General features: G+C 38.6%; 1 protein-coding gene across 2 annotated transcripts in view; it reads right to left on the bottom strand.

The window, feature by feature from the left end:
* The window catches only part of myh9b (myosin, heavy chain 9b, non-muscle), a 42,363-nt gene extending 24,667 nt beyond the window's left edge, over positions 1-17,696 (bottom strand). For both annotated transcript variants that reach the window (XM_065278411.2, XM_065278412.2), the window contains exons 1-3: positions 17,504-17,696; positions 4,320-4,651; positions 1,617-1,773 (exon numbers count right to left, since the gene is read on the bottom strand). In XM_065278411.2, coding sequence (XP_065134483.1) covers positions 1,617-1,773; positions 4,320-4,646 — 484 coding nt within the window. In that variant the 5' untranslated portion in view covers positions 4,647-4,651; positions 17,504-17,696. The remainder of the gene's footprint in view (positions 1-1,616; positions 1,774-4,319; positions 4,652-17,503) is intronic.
* Positions 17,697-22,987: the final 5,291 nt, after the last annotated feature.

Genomic DNA, 22,987 nt, shown 5'->3' with positions numbered 1-22,987 from the left:
TTAAATATAATATATAGTATTTTTAATTTATAGTATTTAATATATCGTATGTTTTAATATATAGTATTTACTATATATCATATTTTTAATATGTAGTATTTAATATATTGTATTTTTAATTTATAGTATTAAATATATCGTATGTTTTAATATATAGTATTAAATATATCGTATTTTTTAATATATAGTATTTAATATATCGTATTTTTAATATATAGTATTTAATATATCGTATTTTTTTATATATAGTATTTAATATATTGTATTTTTCAATATATAGTATTTAATGTATAGTGTTTTTTAATTTATAATATTAATATAGCATATGTTTTAATAAATAGTATTTAATAAATCGTATGTTTTAATAAATAGCTTTTAATAAACGTATGTTTTAATATATAGTATTTAATATATTGTATGTTTTAATTTATAGTATTTAATATATTGTATTTTCAATATATAGTATTTAAAGTATAGTATTTTTAATTTATAGTATGTAATATATCGTATGTTTTAATATATAATATTTATTATATTGTATGTTTTAATATATAGTATTTAATAGATTGTATTTTTTAATTTATAGTATGTAATATTGTATTTTTCAATATATAATATTTAATGTAATGTATAGTATTTTTCATTTATAGTATTTAATATATCGTATTTTTTATATATAGTATTTAATATATTGTATTTTTCAATATATAGTATTTTTTATTTATAGTATTTAATATATTGTATGTTTTAATATATAGTATTTAATATATTGTATTTTTAATATATAGTATTTAATATATCGTATTCTTAATATATAGTATTTAATATATCGTATTCTTAATATATAGTATTTAATATATCGTATTTTTAATATATAGTATTTAATCCATCATATTTTTATTAAATAAGTATGCCCAGCGACAACCAACCGCTTCCTTTAACTTTTAATAATTATTATATTTTTAATTCCCATAAAATTAAAAAATATAGTCAATTTTCTATAGGATCAGCTATGTCTGTCTCTCTCTCTCTCTCTCTCTCTCTCTCAAAGATTTTTTCTCCCAAGGACTTTTTCCCCACCAGGTTTTCCTCAACCTCTTAGGAGTGAGCTGACATTAGCTTAATTTAGTAATTTCTTCTATACGTTGCATTATTACTCCGCTCACTAGTATGGTTTAATCTTAGCCGCTGTACTTTGCTGCTTTTGCTATGCTGTGTTTTCTTGCTTTTATTAATGTAAAGCTGCTTTGTAACAATTAAACAATTGTGAAAAGCGCTATATAAATCAAATCGTAATTGAAACACAGATATGAAGCTCAGTAGGGGTTTCTGTGGCTCTATTAAATCCAGATGCTTTACATAACAAGATCATGTGTTAAAGTCATGCTGTATTCACTGTGTGTTTGCTGGCTATATAAACTGTAACAATTTTAATGAGCTTTTATTTGGCCATTAGATTTCTTAAAGGGTGCGTCAGTAAATACGTTTAACGACCTTCCCTTTTTCATGACTCATGAGCTTTATTACAGATGTTTTAACTCATGTGTTCATGTGTGTATTTGTGATGTGTATGTGTGTTTATGTGTGTGTGTATTTGTGATGTGTGATATGTTTACCCTGCATCATGCTCCTGTAGGCCGTGTCTGTGATGGCATAGATATGAGGAGGCATCTCGTGTCGTTTTTTGCCTTTATACATCTCCACGATCTCCTCTGAGTAGATGGGCAGGTTCTTATACGGGTTAATAACCACACAGAAGAGCCCTGAGTATGTCTACAGGAAAACAAAACGCATTAATTCAAACAACCGGCTGTTCATATCTATGATAGAAAGAACGTTTTAATTCCAGCGCCTACAAAAAATACTGAGTTTAACATGCTGTGAACCGATGTTGACATGACTGGAGGTTTACTGCATATTTGTGTTGTGTTATGATTTGTGTCCACACATTTACAAAGCAACAAAATGTAAAATCAAAGCTAGAAGAGCTTTTGTATGTTTTATGTGTTACATGTGTTACACTTGCTATTATATAAGACATGAAGTAACACCACAAACAGTGAGATTATTGATAATATCTCACTACGATCATGAAAACAAAAGCCTTTCTTTCTGACGTCTGACATCATGGTGTCAGCATTATAATCTTTCTTTCTTAGCTTCAGACTTAGCCCCAGACTTAGCCCCAGACCTAACCTGATGTGTGACTTAACTTCAGACTTAGCCTCAGACCTAGCCTGATGTGTGATATGTGACTAGGCTCAGACCTAGCCCCAGACCTAGCCCCAGACCTAGCCCCAGACCTAGCCCCAGACCTAGCCCCAGACCTAGCCCCAGACCTAGCCCCAGACCTAGCCCCAGACCTAGCCTCAGACCTAGCCTCAGACTTAGCCTCAGACTTAGCCTCAGACTTAGCCTCAGACTTAGCCTCAGACTTAGCCTCAGACTTAGCCTCAGACCTAACCTGATGTGTGACTTGGCTTCAGACCTAGCTTCAGACCTAGCCTCAGACCTAGCCTCAGACCTAGCCTCAGACCTAGCCTCAGACCTAGCCCCAGACCTAGCCCCAGACCTAGCCCCAGACCTAGCCCCAGACCTAGCCCCAGACCTAGCCCCAGACCTAGCCCCAGACCTAGCCCCAGACCTAGCCCCAGACCTAGCCCCAGACTTAGCCCCAGACTTAGCCCCAGACTTAGCCTCAGACTTAGCCTCAGACTTAGCCTCAGACTTAGCCTCAGACTTAGCCTCAGACTTAGCCTCAGACTTAGCCTCAGACTTAGCCTCAGACTTAGCCTCAGACCTAACCTGATGTGTGACTTGGCTTCAGACCTAGCTTCAGACCTAGCTTCAGACCTAGCCTCAAACCTAGCCTCAAACCTAGCCTCAGACCTAGCCTCAGACCTAGCCTCAGACCTAGCCTCAGACCTAGCTTCAGACCTAGCCTCAGACCTAGCCTCAGACCTAGCCTCAGACCTAGCCTCAGACCTAGCCTCAAACCTAGCCTCAGACTTAGCCTCAGACTTAGCCTGATGTGTGACTTAGCTTCAGACTTAGCTTCATACCTAGCCTCAGACCTAGCCTCAGACCTAGCCTCAGAATTAGCCTCAGACTTAGCCTCAGACTTAGCCTCAGACTTAGCCTCAGACTTAGCCTCAGACTTAGCCTCAGACTTAGCCTCAGACTTAGCCTCAGACCTAGCCTCAGACCTAGCCTCAGACCTAGCCTCAGACCTAGCCTCAGACCTAGCCTCAGACCTAGCCTCAGACCTAGCCTCAGACCTAGCCTCAGACCTAGCCTCAGACCTAGCCTCAGACTTAGGGCCAATCCCATTTCTCTGTCTTACTCCTTCACCTTACCCCTACCCCTTACTTTTGCACGTTCACATGAGTGTAAGGCCCAATTGGGATAGCCCTTTCGCTCTCGTGAACGTGCAAAACTAAGGGGTAGGGGTAAGGGCAAGAGGTAAGACAGAGAAATGGGATTGGGCCTTAGCCTCACACTTAGCCTCAGGCCTAACCTGATGTGTGACTTAGCCTCAGACTTAGCCTCAGACTTAGCCTCAGACTTAGCCTCAGACTTAGCCTCAGACTTAGCCTCAGACTTAGCCTCAGACTTAGCCTCAGACTTAGCCTCAGACTTAGCCTGTGTGATATGTGACTTAGCTTCAGACTTAGCCTCAAGACCTAGCCTGATGTTTGACTTAGCCTCAGACCTAGCCTCAGACTTAGCCTAATGTGTGATGTGTGACTTTGCTTCAGACTTAGCCTCAGACTGACTTGACTGAGCTAAATACGTGAATTCACAAAAGAAGCCCTCTGGTCAGTTTGACATCAATTTAGTTTTTTGACCTGCACATGAGGTCATGTGTGACTCTTTTGGGTTTGATTGATATGAATGAAATCTGTAGTAACTAATAAACTGATATTGAGGACATATCATCTGTCAGTATAATGTATTTTACTTTATTATCTCATGAATCAGATCAGTCTAGGAAAGTTAAGTGAACTCAAATCAGATTTAAGATCCTCCTCCCCTAAGACTTCATTTATTTTCCCTTAGGGTCACATTGTTCCTGCAGTTTCCTGTTTAGAAAACAGTGCTTTTAATTTCAGGGATAAATAGAGGGAGAAAGTTCACAATATCTAAAAATCAAGGTTAAATAAGGAAAAAGGTTTTAAATAGACTGACGGCTCATTTGTGTGTTATGTGAAGACTCAGGTTAAATTACTGTTATACCGACTCTTATCCCCATGCTTTTGGGCTTCGCTGTGTATCAGGTGGTTAGCGTCTAATCTGATCATGTGTTTGCATTGACTCACGTAGATCAGACCGGAGTAGTATCTCTCCTTCAGGTTGTGCAGCACGGACGCTTCGTTCAGGCAGGTCAGCTCAGCCATGTCCTCTACTTTACTGAACTTGGGCGGGTTCATCTTCTGGACGTCATCTTTGTTAACCCGCACTTTCTTTCCCGAGTCGGTCAGTTCCACGACAACCTCATCGCCGTGTTCTTCCCTCACCGAACCGGCCTCGAACCCTAGACGCTCCGACGGGATCCAAACCAGCTTCTTGCTGGCCCAGTCGGCCTGCGCCAACGGGTTGTTGACCAGGTTACGGTCGACGTACAGGAACTTATCAGCGGCCGACATGCTTGCTGCAGGTGAGAGAAGAGAAGAGATAAACATTTTGCACATAATAAATCAGAATTTTATTAAGCTGTTATTAAACGCAATACAACTTTGGCAAGAAGAGACGATTGCATCAACCTCCTGAGGGTTTCTTCTGCTTACATTACTTTATTAAATGCACATTATGTTATTCTGTGGACATAAACATATGTTGATGTTTCTTGTGAAGATGTATTTGACCATGCAGAAGATAGATTCATCTTGTTTAAATACAAATAAAATCCTGCCCTACCCAATGTCATTTCACAATCATTGTTCTGTTTCATTCTTTTAAATGAGTAACAGAGAAGTGAATGCGCCTTTGTGTTGTCTTAAAGTAAACACGGTCAAGTCTTTGTTTTATTTCTCTCTGCTGTCAGTGTTTACTTTCTGAATGAACAGCAGAGGAAACTCTTGGACGGTATCGAGTTTCCCCGCACACTTTTCTCAACATCCGGCTTTCTTACGCAAGCCAGCAGGAATGAATTCATGCAAACACAGGTGAGGTGAACCACACGCAGATAGACGTCAGAGCGACGAGGGGCACGTTGTGTTTTACATGTACTGTACTGAGTCGAGGTAACGTCCGCTGTGTGTTAAACGTGCCAAACACAAAACTGTTAAACAATATTGAGCATGTTTAGACAGCGTGTCATATCAGAGCTTTCACAACTGTAAAAATACCACACAAGAGTCAAGAGCGAAAATCAAAACACACTTATCAACTCTATACAGACTAAAGAAAACATTTCCCACATCTTCAGATAAGATTGTAAGGCCTTATACACAATGAAAAAATAAATAGCCTTGTTTTTAAACAATCAATGTCAAGAAACGATTAAATATTGTAGCTAAAACTAAACACATTTGTAGTGCAAAACCTTCGTCAGAGATAAACTAAAGCTCAGAACTGCCACAAGTGTTTAGTTAGCGCAGATCTGCGCAGTCGCCCGAGGGCTGCAAACAAACTCGCTTGACAACAACATGACAAGCCCTGACAGACAACAGCGAGATGGCCGACAGCAGTTCCCACGCACCGCTGATTCTCAAAGACTTTCTACAGGGAGGAGACACAACCAGAATTACCAGAACAAACCATCAATATAAACCTGAGCAAAAGAAAACAGGACAGCTTTAATTCAGTGCTCATAAAACTTTCTCATATTCTGTTTAATTTGTGAACACAGTGAGTTGACTCTGTTTGTCTGAGCTCACATGTGTGCTTTATAAAATTATGCTAACGTACATGTAAGGTGACGTGTATGTATGTAATAATCTTCATTTAAAAACTTTATTTGTCAAACACTCAATGGAGAAGAGCAGCGGCAACGCATCAATATCATCAATTACACCAACTACGAAAATATGCCGATGGGTGATTCTTGCGAAATTAGACTTGAAACATTTTGATAAAAAGTAAGAATATCAAAATAAGAAGCATACAGTTACAAACATCTCTTCATTTCAAATGACATCATACAAACCAATTTTCATTACCGAAATGGGCCCTATTTTAACGATCTGAAACGCAAGTGCGAAGCGCAAAGCGCAAGTGACTCTGTGGGCGGATCTTGGGCGCTGTTGCCATTTTCTCGGCGTGAGAAATAACTCTTGCGTCGGGCGCAAATCAATAAGGGGTTGGTCTGAAGTAGGTTCATTATTCATAGGTGTGGTTTGGGCGTAACGTCAAATAAACCAATCAGAACGCTATCCAACATTCCCTTTAAACGCAAGAGCGCAAGTTCCATGGCGGGTTGCTATTATTAAGACCGATGTTCTTGTAAGAGCAGTCAAAGACAGAGAAGTTGTTTTGTATGGGGATAGGAGAAACCCGCCCAAATCAGCGTAGGTTAAACAGGCGTGAGAGGAAATAGCCACAATTGTCTCATCAGCTGGCATCCCCATCGTTGCGCCAAGCGCTACAATGATGTCAGGAGACGGGGAATCGCAAGCTTGCCAGCATAAATTGGGCACGCCGTGTAACGAGAGGTGGATCTGCCTCTACACAGACGCCAGCAGAGGACATCGCTGCGTCCACCCTCACCGCTGAAAGGGTTTGGGGGCTTTGAAATCGGACCCAAGAAACGCAAGCAAGGTCCAACCCCAAAGTAAACTTACAAATAACACAGCCACACAATAAATAAAAACTATCACCACAATGATTTCCCTTATCTCATGTGTTAATATTTTTTATTGTAACAATTTATGATTTGCAAAAATAACTGTTGCATCTGTGTAGATTAGATAAGCAAAGAGTGTGCGCTTTGTGCACGCTATACATTATGGTCAAGCATGCGCCCTTAAAATAGCATAATGAACCACGCGCAACGCTGAAACTGCAAAATAGCATCAGTGATGGTTTGCGCCGGAACACGCCTCTTTTTTTGCGCTGAACCGCCCAGGGAGCGCAAGTTCATTCCCTAGTTTGCGGTGCAAAATTCGGTGCAAAATACGAATGATACATGCGTCAGCAGCGTCACTGAGACAAAGTCAATTGCGCTGGGTGCAAAAAGGGCCCAATGTGTCCATGACTGGATTTGGGTTCTTTGACATGGAAAGATTTATAATAAAAAAATCTAAAAAATAAAAAGCTTCAGTGCATGTTATACTATAAACATTTACAGTAAAGAAACATGTGGTATTTGGTGATCATTGGTAAATGTAGAGACAGTAATAAGAAATACAAATGTGTGCAAGACCAATTTTCTCATCCTCCGCAACAATTTTCAATAATTGTTTAAGCCCTCAAGGAACTAACATTTAAAAATAATTAGTTGTAATGGACATAATTGACTGTGACAATTAAGATGGCTACCAGGTAAGCAGTTCTTATTTTTTCTCTCCAGATAAAAGTTAAAATTTTGTATGTCATAGTACCTAGACAACTTTTTAGTTCTCATTACCGAAACACGAGCTTGTAAATGCATATATTTAATGTTATATCATGTTGCGGTAATGATCATTTTTGATAATGATAATCTAAAAAATCTAAATAATTCTATAGGAAATATTTTTTAAATCCTCTAAAAAGTAAAGGTTATAGTTGGTTTCATCGGACGCACGTGCACTGACGCGATACACGTCTGGATCCGAACTTTACTTCCAGTTTCGTTTTTTTAATGGTCTGACTAGTTGCTAAACTGATCTCTTGAACAAATGCCTCATCTAAAAATAACAAATGTTTTGGTTTCCTAGGTAATCTATGTGTTGTTTTTTTTTGCTTGTTATATAAATAAACTACGTTTAAAGAACTTTGTTGTTATTTATTCCTAGCGGGGTCTATCGGAAGTTACGTGCGGACCATGACAGCCGCTTGTTTATGTGGTTACTGCTGAAACCGTCTATAGTAAGTTCAGACCTTAATCTTGAAAAAAATTGGCTTCAAGGTTTTTTTTTTTTAAATGAATGAGAGAATGAGACCGATGCGTGTTAAATGTGTCTACACATCCCCTGACACCATGTACAAATTTACAAATATAAAGTTCGTGAACTGCACACAAGACATAATTTTGTGTATAAATGTCGACACGCAGACACAAAATTGCCACTTTGTTATTATACTGGAAAAGTAATTTTCAAAAATGATATAGTAAAAGTTCAAGATACTAATGGTAGAAGTTTTACAAATTATTTATGGGTAAATTAGTGAAATAATTAATAATCTAATTAATCACTAGACTTATCAGAAATATAATGAATAGATTAATTGACAATAAAATAATCGTTACAGCTGCATTACACTTCACCCACTGTTTATAAGAAAATATTTCACTAAAGAAAACAACACACAGCATCTTCAAAATGAACTACATGGATTTAACCACTTTACTGTAACAAAAGAAATTAAACCCTTAAGGGATAGTGCACCCAAAAATAAAAATGTGTCATCATTTACTCACCCTCATGTTGTTCCAAACCTGTATAAATATATTTGTTTTGCCGAACACAAAGGAAGATATATGCAAAAATACTATGGAAGTTTGGTTACAAACATTGCTCAAAATATCTTCTTTGTGTTGAGCAGAACAAAGACAATTATACAGCTTTGAAATAACTTGAGGGTCATTAAATGATGCCAAAAATTTTGGTGAACTATCCCTTTAATATCAGCACATCAGCTGATCTGAGAACTGCTCCAGATTTAATCATTGATTCAGTGTCACACACTACATTTCACGCAGATGTGTGTAAATTTGACACATTGTAAATGACGGTTCATTTACAATTCCCTATTGAATGACATCATGTGCACAATACAGTAACTACACAAAAAACTACAACAACAACAACATTATCTAAATCAAAAGCCTGTGAAACCTGACTAAAGTAAAATTACAAGTCACATGAATTCAGTCATTACCCACAAATAGGGCTGGGACAACGCGTCAACGTAATCGACGACGTCGACGCAAAATATGCGCGTCGATTCGTCAGACCCAAAAAGGCGGCGCAGTAGTAGCAACGCGAGTTGCTTCAGTCCACGCCGGTTTCACACAGGGTGAGCGGTGGCTGCGGCCGCACGGCGCGTGGTTTTCTCAGCGCCCATGTTAACAAGCATGCACCCCGCCGCATAAGCAGCGCGAGCTCGCGGCTCGAAACGGATATAAACGGAGGTCGGAGCCAGCCGCAAATACTTCGGCGGCTCTGTAGCAACAGTGCTGCAATCGTTTCTGCGTTGTTCTGCTGCGCTGCTCACTCTCAATTAAAGTGAAAGTGCTTTGTTTATGGTTTAAATGCTCGTGGATTTACGCGAAAAAGTGTCATTTTACCATAAAATCATGAATGTGATGCCAAGTGTGTTTTAAACAGTCATTTGAGCAATTTAACAGAAAGCAATAAAATATGTCACTGTTGCCAGAAGACTGTGCTTTCATTCACTCTCTGTCCAGCAGTAAATGAATCCTAATCTATTTTAACAAACTTAAGAGAAAGAGATTTAATAATATATGTGCTTCTTAAGTCTATAATAAGTCTATCTTAAGTTTATATCTGTCATTTAATGGACTAGAACAGCACGAAAACAATGTGGATTAAACAAATCTAGTTATAAAAATTACACAGACCATCAAAAGGCACACTGAAGAGGTTTTGCTCATAAATGCATGTAAAATAAAGTAATTTGAACTTGAGATTTTTATACGGTTACTTAACTGCACAGTATGCACTGCAAATGCTTTATTGAATGCTACCTCTGTCTAAGAATGCATTATTTTGCACTTGTATAGTCTTTTTTTATTTTGAAATTTTAAGAGCAATAAAGATATATTGAAATGTTTACATTCAGATATGTAAATCAACATGTATAACTTGCTATTAGTTAATTAATGGGGTGATAATCGAGAATCGAATCGAATCGAAGTCGAATCGGACTGACAAAATGAATCGTTAGATTAATCGATGCATCGAAAAAATAATCGCTAGATTAATCGTTAAAAAAATAATCGTTTATCCCAGCCCTACCCACAAACCCTCTTGATTCTGTTTAGGTCAAATAAAAGCAGGTCTGGGATCAGTGTCTGACTAATCTGTAGGGCTGTTCCGAATACCATTTTTTGAGCTTCGAAGCTCTAGTAGAAATAAAATCGAATATTCGAAGCTTCGGAAGGAGGGGCTGAACATATTTTTCTCTTTAATAAAGGCAGGAATCTGTGTGTGTGTGTGTCTGTTTATCTACAGTTTTATTATGTGGCGGATGTGTTGCTGCGGACTCAAGGGAGTGTAGTGCCTTTTTTTCATGCAATACGGACATGTGACACGTTTAGAATAAACTTTAAGAAATAAACTTTAAAAATACTACAGAACAGCGCAAGCTGGAAGCGGCGTGCCTGTCACGCGTCCTGCGAGAACAGCATTAGTGAAACAAAACAAAAGAGCAATACTTTTAATAACGTAGCCTAACATTTTTCTAACAAATAAACATTCCCGTATCAGAAATTAGCAGCACAGTAATTACTGACAACGTAGGGTAGGCTATTTAAATAAAACAACGAAAATAAATGAACGAAGTTCAACAAACTGTAATAAAACGGTAGCATACTTTCAAAATCAAGTTTATTTATAACACTTACACCATCAATATGTTTTTTCATCAGCAGAACAATAAAGAAGATATTTTGCAGAAACCCCAGTGCTCCGTCATGCAAGTCAACCGATCCGCACCCTTTAAGAGCTAAAGCATATATATCCAATACAAAAGTAATCCCCCATAACTCTGTGTGACATATTGACGTCTTGTGAAGCAAATCAATCAGTTTTTGCAAGAAACTGAACGTTATTTACAACACTATTAGCGTGAATGCCAAAGCAGGAAGCGCGCTTTCCGTTCGAGGCGATCTCTTCCACTGGTGCTGTTTGATGGCTGTTGACTATGGATGTTGGTCTCTCTGCGCCACCTACAGAGCGGGAGCGTGAAGCGCACTTCCTGCTTGGCAAAAGCTCTGCATTAACGCTGAAAAATATTTATATATATATATATTCGAATCTCAAAACTGAAAATCGAATGTCAACCCACGGAACGAATATTCGAATATTCGAATTTTCTGGTCCAGCCCTACTAATCTGATCTTGTCATCCATCATCAGACATCTGGAGATCAGACGACAACGCGACATCAAACAACAGACATCTGTACATGTGATCAGAGAAAATACCACACTTACTACGGTAAAACTGTGCTACAGTGATTGCATAACACATTTTACAATAAAAAAATCACTTTGGCTCTGTGTTTCTGAGTGATGTGAGAATGAAGTGAAAACTGTCTTGCGGTCACCATAAATCATGAAGTGTCTGATAAGAGGCGTAACTCTCTCTGTTTAAATCAGTGTAAAGTCAGACTCACGCAGTTTGACACAGAAATATCCGACACACTTAAAGTCTCCTGACACTTCCGTAAGTCTAATTTTAAACATTTATCTCTCATCTACCTGATGGGAAAGAGCTGAAGATAAAAGCTTTCAGTAATGTTTGTTTGATGAACTGATAATCTGATGTCAATCTGGAATGTAGGATCTGATAAATATCTGATAAGTCACATTATTTTCCAAAACAAATAAACTCAACAGAGATGATTCTGGGGTTTTATTAAATGCTACGTTACATAACATGTATGCATTTCACATATGATTTTATTTTAAGTGACTTACAGTGCTTTAAAAGGTATTCACTGTATCAGTATGTGTGTTGCCTGGGATTGAACCCACAACCTTTTGTGCTGCTAATGCAATGCTTTATCAACTGAGCTACAGTACAGTTTCAGCATACAACTAAATCACAGCATCAAACTCTTCTCCATCCTTTCTTCTGTACATTATGTATGACCACAGCATATAGATAATAAATCTGACCTTCACATCTACACCGAATCCTGCACCATTGCATGTTTACTTATTTAATTTAAGAGTTAAGTGTTAGCTATTAGTAAGTGTTTAGTACTATCAGATCACTTTCACTATTGAAACACATCATACAAATTTATAACACAGATTTATTTAGCAAAAAATGACAACAGGAAATCAGTCAGACATCAGTAAGGAATCAACATTTATAATATTTGTTCATCCTTACGTCTGCTTTATAGCACTAAACTCACTATCAGCAGACACGCAAGGTCTATTCTCTAGAAGTCATGTAAACATTTATGAACATCTTTATCTTTAAACACCCACTGACTGTCCATCTCACTTTTATTCTCCTTCTTATGTGCTGTTCATCTTATCTCTCCCGTTCATGAGGCTACACCCAAAGAAATCAAAGCTCAAAGTGCAGATTAAAATGAACCCTGATCCATCTCACCCCAACCAGGACAGAAGTTACAGATGAATAAGTCTATACACTTCCCACTAACCTGTGATATCATCTACTTATCGAGAGACACAACCCATCAGCCCAGCCCATATCATCACCCATTTCCCTGCTCGTCAGAGGTGGCCCACCAGCCTGTGATATCACCTGTTCTGATTCTCGTAATCCACCGGCACGTAACATCCCTCACTTTTCATGAGAGGTTGCCCACCAGCCCAAAACATCACCCACTTTTCATGAGAGGTGGCCCACCAGCCCGAAGTATCACATTCACCTGTTCTGATCCTTGTGATCCACCGGCCCATAACATCACCCATTTCTCTTGAGAGGTTGCCCACCAGCCCAAAACATCACCCACTTTTCATGAGAGAGGGCCCACCAGCCTGTGATGTCACCCACTTTTCATGAGAGGTGGCCCACCAGCCCAAAACATCACCCACTTTTCATGAGAGGTGGCCCACCAGCCCGTAGTATCACATTCACCTGTTCTGATCCTTGTGATCCACCGGCCCATAACATCACCCATTTCTCTTGAGAGGTTGCCCACCAGCCCAAAACATCACCCACTTTTCATGAGAGAGGGCCCACCAGCCTGTGATGTCACCCACTTTTCATGAGAGGTGGCCCACCAGCCCAAAACATCACCCACTTTTCATGAGAGGTTGCCCACCAGCCCAAAACATCACCCACTTTTCATGAGAGGTGGCCCACCAGCCCAAAAGATCACCCACTTTTCGTGAGAGGCAGCCCACCTGCCTGTGATGTCACCCACTTCTCACTAGAGGTGGCCCACCGGCCTGTGATGTCACCCACTTTTCATGAGAGGTGGCCCACCAGCCCAAAACATCACCCACTTTTCGTGAGAGGCAGCCCACCTGCCTGTGATGTCACCCACTTCTCATTAGAGGCAGCCCACCGACCTGTGATGTCACCCATTTTTCATGAGAGTTGGCCCACCAGCCCATACATCACCCACTTTTTGTGAGGGGTGTTCCACCATCCTTTGATGTCACCCACTTTTCGTGAGATGTGGCCCACCGGCTTGTGATGTCACCCACTTTTCATGAGAGAGGGCCCACCAGCCCGTAACATCACCCACTTTTTGTGAGAGGCGGCCCACCGACCTTTGTTGTAACTCACTTCTTGTGAGAGGCGGCCCACCAGCCTGTGATGTCACCCACTTCTCGTGAGAGGCGGCCCACAGGCCTGTGATGTCACAAACTTCTCATGAGAGACAGCCCACCAGCTTGTGATTCCACCCACTTTTCATGAGAGTTGGCCCACCAGCCGTAACATCACTCACTTTTTATGAGAGGCGGCCCACTGGCCTGTGTTGTCACCCACTTCTCGTGAAAAACAGCTCATCGGCCTGTGATATCACTCGCTTTTTATGACAGACGAACCACCAGCGTTTGCAATTACTGAACCTTAAGCCAAATGTATACACTGAAAGAAACAATGTGATCATTTTTGCTGAACTATACGAAGCATAAATATTTTAGTAATTACATGTATGTTTGTATATCACAGTAGTTTTTTTTTTTCATTTTCTGTTGGGGTGGGAAATTGTATTCTGTAACTGTTAAAATTTTTTATTCTGAATTGTTAATTAGGGGGTTTATAACGAAATGTATAAATACAGTTTAAAAACAAACTATACGAAGCATGTAAATATGAATTAGACTTAGGAGTTTGACAGGTGTGTGCAAAGTGACAAATAACGCACAAGCACACATTTCTCCATGCTTCGCCTTTAAAGTGTGACTTGTACAATATTAACTCGCTTCCTCAATTTATTTGAGATCCGCTAAGCCAAGCATGTTAAATTCTGCCATCTCAATGCAAAGCCCTGTGCCAGAGCCAAACAGGAAGTTACATCATGGTGACCAGACAGTCATGAGCTTGTCATACATCATAATGCGGTCATGCAGGAAATCAGAAGATAACGTACAAATTTGAGTCTGACTATAACACCGGCGGCCATATTGTTTGGCACATACTGTTAGGATGTGGTGTGTTACTCAGTGTCCATCAACACGACTCTATTTTTCTGGATAATAGTTCCTGTGGCGTCTTTTCCTGTGATTGTTGCATTCTTCAGTGCAACACAGGTGCCATGTGGGAAACGTTCCTCAAAATAGGGAGAAAAGGCAACCAAAAAAGGAGACAACGGAAAACTCGCAAACAAATTGAAACCTAATGTCGAACCTTCAGCCGGGCCTAAAAACACAACACAAATGAAGAATCGGGTTTGTTAGGAATATTTACAATACACGTGAGATGGGGATAACAAAGAGACATCATAAATATTTAATTGTTTTTCATTTGGCCATCAAGTTTCCTACAGAGCATCCCAACCCTTAATCATCCCACTATTTTTGTGTATGAAAGCATTTCTCAGGGAGGGATTTTCAAGCCATTACAGATTTATACACAAATAATAAGAAGAAAGGTTAATCGTATGACAAATTAAAGGGCCAGACAGATGACATCATACGAATCACAGATAACACAACGATCATCCAGGACAACACACCTAGCAGCAACTAGTCAAGATCCATCAGGACAACTGGTACATCAACCATCAAACCCTGCGGCTATTTGAATACTTTACCCACAATGCCATGGGCTTTGAATACGGGCTAATTACAAGTCTGAATAAAAGATCACCTGAAGGACCATCAAGTCCACACCTGCCTATAAAAGCTGAATTCACATCTATTGTGACTGTGGATTAACGTCTAGCAGCCCAAAGCCTTTTTCCCTTCAATGATCTCAGAGTCGCTGAGAGAAGCACTCAACCATTTTCTCTCAGGAAACTAACGGTTTAGCGTTGAGGAATGCCGATCTCCTGAGGAAAAGTGCGTGCAAATACATCGGCCCAAATAAATTACGTAACCTCCACACAAAACTTCATCTGATATTTTCTCAGGGTAAAAATAGATTGTGGTGTTTCCATTGCTGGCAGCAGGCAAGATATATAATACGACACAACAAACTAGTCCAAAACTTCACTAAATAACGGGAGCGTCTGATTGGATGAGATTCATTTGTTGCATAGTTAAATGCTAATACTTCCACGCTTTAATGCACCATTGCTTGGCAACCATAAACAGCTAACAGTTAGACTTTCGTTTCCTTGCTAAATAAATTATTTATAAAAGCATGCTATTTACTGTACATTATTGTGCCTTTTAGCGCATTGGGTTACATAAAGAGTTCTCAACATGAGTAAAAGTTCTTCAAGGTACAACATGAACCAGAGTTCCCTATAAACCATAGTAAAACATTACAATTTATTTACTTATATGTTTATTCTTCATTTTATAAGCATCATTAAAACAAGAAGAATCTAGATTGTTGTAGACAGTAGTAAATAGTATGCAACATTCTTGTAACGTGACCTCATAACGCTGCATATTTAAATCAGTAATTTGGTATTAGGGCTGCATAATGATTATTCGCAACTAAGATCTTGTTTACATCAAGTATGTAATAATTATGTATAAATACACACACACGCATGTATATATTTAAGAAATAAATATTTATAGATTACACATTTATATATAAAATAAATTATAAATAAATATAAAAAATGTATATACACACGTAAACATTTCTTAAATATATACATGCATATAAAACAGACGCCAGGCTCATGGGTCCTTCACTTTTTTATGTATACAGTAGCCTATAGATGATTATGTGTATACACTATACAAGAATAGTGTGACACTGTGAACAAAGCCATGAGAGAACAGCCAAAACAAAATGTAGAATAAGATCAGGGTCACAGCGTCCTAGACACAAACCTTCACTGAAAACCAGGTCACATACACACACAAACACCAGCAATATGTAAAAAATACACTATTGCTATAAAACACTATATAAATAATCATATAAAATATCTGATGGCCGTGAGTGTGCTTTTCTTATAAATTTATAATGCATATATTGCTTTATAATTATAATGTTTGTAGTCTTAGTGTTTCTGTAATGACCCCCTTATATATTATTTATATAAAATGTGCTTAATTTAACTATATATATATATTTATGAAGTATATTATATAAAGTACTTCACTTACTTCTACAATGTACTTCATTTACTTCTATATATAATGTACTTCATGTACTTCAATATATAATGTACTTCATGTACCTATATATGTTCAGCCTACCTAATTTAACTAACGTTCCCCCTTTAACTTCATCTCATATATTTATATATAGGCTAATGCACAACATTTGACTTTATATATGTAAAATATATCCTCATATAACTATATTTAATATAAGGTTATTGTTATATTATTCAATTCATGCAAAGAAAAAAATTAATGCAGAGTCATGAGAAAGCGCGCACACAGCTGTATTCGGCAGCGCGCTGCGAGACTTTGATCAGTGTAACAGAAGCGCGCACATTTTGCGTACCTAAGCATTTGATAAGTCACAAAGTGGCAAAAACTCAATGATAAAATCCGTTTGCGTGACGTCTTTATCATTTACATTATAATAAAGTCGCGTCTATCTGGTGTTTTACGCTAGTTGCGGAACCTACACGCGCAGTCCTGACCGGGCAATGACGTAATGAGGGCCCACTAAACGTCACTCGTCGAGAGACCGCACAGAGTGACGTCACACTCAAATCTCACTTTATATTACTCTGCAAAAATATGAGGTTTTCAGCCACTTTGAAGTCTTTCTGCGCACCAGAATCCTATTTGAACCCCTTCAGGCCGCGCGCGAGCCGGTGTCCATGCGCTCGAGCACTTCCTGAAACTCACCGCGCGTTTGTTACCGCCGATCTGACGCGTTTCTGTTTGCGTTCCTGTCAAGAATTGAATCGCTCTCTGGTAGCACGACGTGATAAACTGATTAAGGTGAAGATTTGCGTGCAGCAAAGTTTGAAACTGCAGCAAAATCAGGTCGCGTCAGTAAGGTCCCACCCAGTCGCGCGTTTCCTGATTCTCTTCGCGATGTCTGACTGGATTTATGCGAGCACTGAGGTACATGAGCGGCGAGTTTACCTGCTGTTCCGGTGCAGACGCTCGGGGTTCAGAAAAACTCCAGGGACTTAATGTGGATCCGTGTCGCTGCGCTCCAAACTTCCCTTTTCAGTCCACAGCAACTGCGCACAAGTTCGCTTCTTTCTCACTTTTCTATTTTTTTTCTCCGTTCTTTCTCTTCCCTCCCTCTTCCACTCTCTCGCTTGAACTCCGTCCTGCTGTAATGTTCGGGGTGCGGTCCCGGTAGGGCGGAGTCTGTGCTGTGCGTAAACGCCCCCTACATCGCCTTTCCACCAATAGCAGGCCTTCCTGTCTGCATTCCCAGGATCCTCGGCCAATCAAAAGCGTTTCGGAGCGGTAAAGTTATCGTCATAGGGTAAAGTTGTAGTTGTGGGGCGCAGGGTCTCATGTGTGTGTTTAATGTGTGTGGTATGCGCGCGACTCGGGTTCTGTGACCATATAAGTCACCGATCCGTGTTTACACACACACACAGAGTGAGGAGGAATGTCTGGAATCAGGATATTTCTGCACAAACACTTTATAGCACTGAATAATAAGTAATAGGGCTATATGTCTGTCTATTGTCAGTTCGTCTATTAAACAGATGGATTATGGTGAGATGTCACAGTGACATCAGACTGCATGACATCATCAACAACAGAGACGCTGAAGGGACATCGCAGTGTTACAGACAATAACACAGACAAACAGTTTAATATATTTTACTCATACAAAAAATTCTAGACCAAATATTGAGTAAAACTTTAAAGGTGCCAAAGAATGCATTGTAATAATCTGTTAAATTGTTCTCTGATATCAACACCGAAGAGTCAGTTTTACATGTCCATTTACAACCCGAGGATTTGCCTTTAGAATGAAATGGTCTATTATTACCCTATTTGAAAGGGTCATGAATAATAATGTTGAGCTCTGCTCTGATTGTCTGTTTCTCAGTGCGGATCCTTTTGTAGCTCTGTGTGTGTGTGTGTGTGTGTGTGTGTGTGTGTGTGTGTGTGTGTGTGTGTGTGTGTGTGTGTGTGTGTGTGTGTGTAAACCTGTGGTCTCAAACTTCCCCCTCTCTGCGGCCCGTCACCTTTCAACAATATTACATTATCTGCCCCGCAGAAAGATTTGTTTTCACTTTGTTTCATATTTGTTTGATTTTTTATTTAAACGTTTAAGGGTTCGTTTACATGTCGCATCTAACAACGTGTGTTAAAGGGACAATAAGTAGGGTTTTATTAATCAAAATCAATGTCTTTATTCATGAATATGTCCTCGTTGGTGTCAAATTACATCTGCCAGTGATCTGACTTTTTTTGGTAAGCTTAGAATTTCTTCTCTTTTCTTAAATTGAACAGGTAAGTCCAAGGAGGCTTCCATGTTGTTCCGCCATACTGATAAACTATAATAGCAGAGAGGGACAAAAAGCACTAGCCTACCAATGTGTTTTCATTCAAAACACGTGAACCACCTGAAACGGACAAGGAGATCAGTGAGTTCATAACGGCTACTGTAGTTGCAACACGCATTTGGAAAAGCGAGGTGCTAGAGAGCACTATTCGTTTGAATGCAAAATAAAATTTCACCACTAGATGGGGGTAAATCCTACTTATTATCCCTTTAAAACGAGTCAAGGCGTTTCTTACTTTCCAAAGTGCTCCGGAGGTTGCGCTCCGTGGTGTGCGATCTTCCGTTGCTACGCAGCCATGAACCGTGCTCTCCATGATGGCGAGCATAATTGAATGCGTGATCGGATTTTAATTCCTCATCTGAACCTCATTTTCATCATGCAATCAGTTAATCTGGTCGGGACTTTGTAGTGTTTGTCCAAAAAAGGTATCTATAGATAGAAGTATCTATACTGTTATATATAATGAAGTATATTTAATATAGTGATATGTAGCTTACTATGCAATAACACATACACTGGGTTCATTTTGACCCAAAATGGGTAAATATTGTACAGAACACACAGCTGGGTTCAACTTGACCCTATGCTGGGTTGTTTTAACCCAACTGCTGGGTTATTATATCCCATGGTTGCATAACAACAACCTAACATTGGGTTATTTTTAACCAAGCATGTGTTCTGTTCAATATTTACCCATATTGGGTCAAAATAATCCAGCCATTTTTAGGGTGTAGAACATTAATATTTTTTTCTGTTTAACTAGCTTATGTAACATTGACTACCCGTTCAAAAGTTTTAGAATCACTTTCACTTATTTATATTTTTTCACATATATTTCATATATCAATGGGGCAAAAATGGCCACAAACAATAAATGAGGGAGAAAAAATAAAATCTAATCTAAAAATGCATCAAAGCCAATGTTTTACCAATCTTTTACATGCCCAAGACTTTGAAAAAGGTAAAAGAAAATCCAGACCACAATAAATAAATATATTGAAAATCTGTCATTTTGTGTGTTTTTTTCCCAAATCAGTGACACCACTTATAAACTTGGCAATTAAAGAGTTAAAATCATCAAAGTTTTGAAAACATTTTGTAGTTTTGATCAGTACTGAAGTTGATTAACAGATTTATGCAAAACAAATTGGAAAAAAATTATCTGATACATTTTTACAACAGTTTAATTTAGTGGCCCTTTTTGGCCACTAACAACACGCAAGGGTAGTCAATTTGCCCATGGTATATTGTTAAGTTTTTGAAAAATTTCAAAGCATTTTCTTAAAATATGTGTAAATATAAGATTTGTCACCAAAAATCATTCCTTTTGCTGAAACACAGAGAAAGTTGTGGCCAAATAAAAAAAATAACAAAAATGGCCCCAACAACACATAAGGGTTAAAACTGTGGAATAACAAAGATGGAACATAATGAAGTCAAAACTATGACTGAAAACAATCCAAAATAAATCAAACAGAAACACTTACTGGTGGTAAAAAAAATTGTATAATCATTCATAAATGTATTAAATGTAATTTGTTAGTTTAGTGCAAGGTTTTAATAGGCCTTAGTTATTTACGATAAGGTTAAAGGTGCAGTGTGTAATTTTTAGAACTATATCTTGACAGAAATGCACAATAATATATAAAACGATATTATCAGGGGTGTATAAAGACCTTTCATAATGAACCGTTATGTTTTTATTACCTCAGAACGAGACCTTTTTATCTACATACCGAGGGTCCCCTTACATGGAAGTTGCCATTTTGTGCGGCCATGTTTCTACAGAAGCCCTTAACGGACAAACTTTTTTTACAAAGCTGTCTCCTAAGATGACATGTTTGTCTGGTGGCGGCTACCGTAGCTTCTCTATGCGTTTTAAAAGGGAGAGGTAAGCAATTAACTGAGCCATTGGTTGTAATTCGCAACCTCACCACTAGATGCCACTAAAATTTACACACTGCACCTTTAAGAAAATATTTACTTTGATAAAATAATGTACATTAAAAAGGTAAAAACCACTGCTTATATGTTTTCAAGTATTATTATACATTAAACACAGAATTTAAACAGTGCAGATTTACAGAAATATTGTACTTTGTTCGTTGAATGTTAAAATAGCTCTGGGGCCCTCCGATGGCCCCAAGCCTGAGTTAGAGACCCCTGCTGTAAACAGATCTTAGAGACCCCTGGTTTAAACAGATCTCAGCAGTCACTATTTTCTTTTAAGCATTGTAACATTTAATGTGTAATTTAATTTTGTGGTACAACCCGACATTAAATTGAACATTAAATTAAGTACAATCTCCACTTTAACATCACAGTTGGTGTTATGTTGAGATTGGTCTGTTTTCCAGCTGTCTTCTTGCATGCACGAGGTTTACATAAGAAGAAGGAAACAATCATGTTTGAGGCTCATGGTGTTTCATTACGATGTACACAACTCTTATTATTCATCTATGCCTACATAAATACAGTTTTACTTTCTACAGCACCTTTAAACACACATCTATCATATACTGTAAAGACTGGATGATAAATGAAATCTGATCTGTGTATGATAACAGAGAGAGAGAGAGAAACATGAAACTAACAGTGCTGCAGGGAATAATTCATTATACAAAATGATCTGATATAATATGACAAACTGTTTTTCTTAAAAATTGTTTTATAATTTAGGCAAAATAATCTAATTTGTTTTTTTTTTGTCAAAAGTATGGATTAAATATTAAATGTCAAATAAATCTCACGCTTGTAAACATGAGGAGAGACGGCTACACGCACAACACACATCTCGTGTGCAGCTGTTGTTTGAGAGATTGCTTGTGATGTTCCTCGTTTACAATAAAAGGAAAACTATCTAAATCTACTAAATCCTAAACTATAAATCAAGTGAGATTTGGGATCTTGGCCAGGCTACAAACTTCAGTCTTGGTATTTCAGGAATGCAGGGTGACTTCCAGGAAAAGGGGACAGAAAGAGAGATGATGGGAGTATTTGATCAGCATGTATGGAATGTTCTTGTGTTTGTTTGTGGAATCCGTCATTAACTTACACTTGAACGAGGCAACGTGTCGGAAAAATCAATGCATCCCTCGCTGACTGATACATTGTGTCTCTCTGCTGATTGGGCAACTAGAGGAATTTCAAATAAAGAGTCAAAGGTCTTTAACTGAGTAATACCAGATGCAGAGAGAGAGAGATTACCAAATAAGGTCACTCATGACCTCCTCACCCTCCTGTAGGTTCCCGCGGTTATGTGCCGCCCGGTCTGGGTGTGTCCCGGCTCCTGGGTGTGTTTTCATATTATGGCACAAAAGCGTGCATTGAATTTTCTCTCTTGAATGCTCAATGGATGTTTAATGTCACCTTACCTGACGTTACCTGCATTCCTGCAGTCTCAAACAACTATAATTGAGCACAAACACACACACACAGCTGAAATATCTCTGAGACAGAAATGTTTACACAACTTTCCCATGATCCTTTGCAGTGACCGATGTGTTATCCGTTGTTGTCCTTAAATGGACGCAGTGACTCCAAACAAAACCTTTTAATAATGAGAAACATCGGCATTAACACACAAGGAGAAATGCAAAGGCGATACATCCTGTGACCCCTCCCGCCATCCTCCAATGAGCAGTCAGGAAGGGCGATAAGACCTCTGTTTGTTGACTCATTTAAATCTGGGACTTTTTGGAGAAGTTCCTTCTGTTTTCTGGTGTAATCTTACCCCCCACACTTAAATCCTAAAACATCAAATCAGGAGAAAAATTAAGCAACCAGTGTGTTTGTAAATGCATGCATGTTTGAATGACAAACAATACAACATGTTTACTGTAAGCACCTCAGGTATGCATCTCTGAATCATGGTGAGATGATCTCAAACCTCGAAACTGAACCCAAACCCTTGAGCTGTTTTGAATTTACTTCACCTCTGGGAACAATTTTGTCCACAAATGTATAGCTAAACAAACACACAGCGTTATTGTTAACATCTGGGCTCAGTAAAAAAACACACTTTATCAGTTTTATTAAACAATATAGCTTCACGTCTGGAGACGATTATGCTCCACATAAATAATCATCA

Source organism: Paramisgurnus dabryanus, chromosome 3, assembly GCF_030506205.2.
Source record: "Paramisgurnus dabryanus chromosome 3, PD_genome_1.1, whole genome shotgun sequence".
Lineage (NCBI taxonomy): Eukaryota > Metazoa > Chordata > Actinopteri > Cypriniformes > Cobitidae > Paramisgurnus > Paramisgurnus dabryanus.
This window is presented reverse-complemented; position numbering and strand designations above follow the sequence as displayed.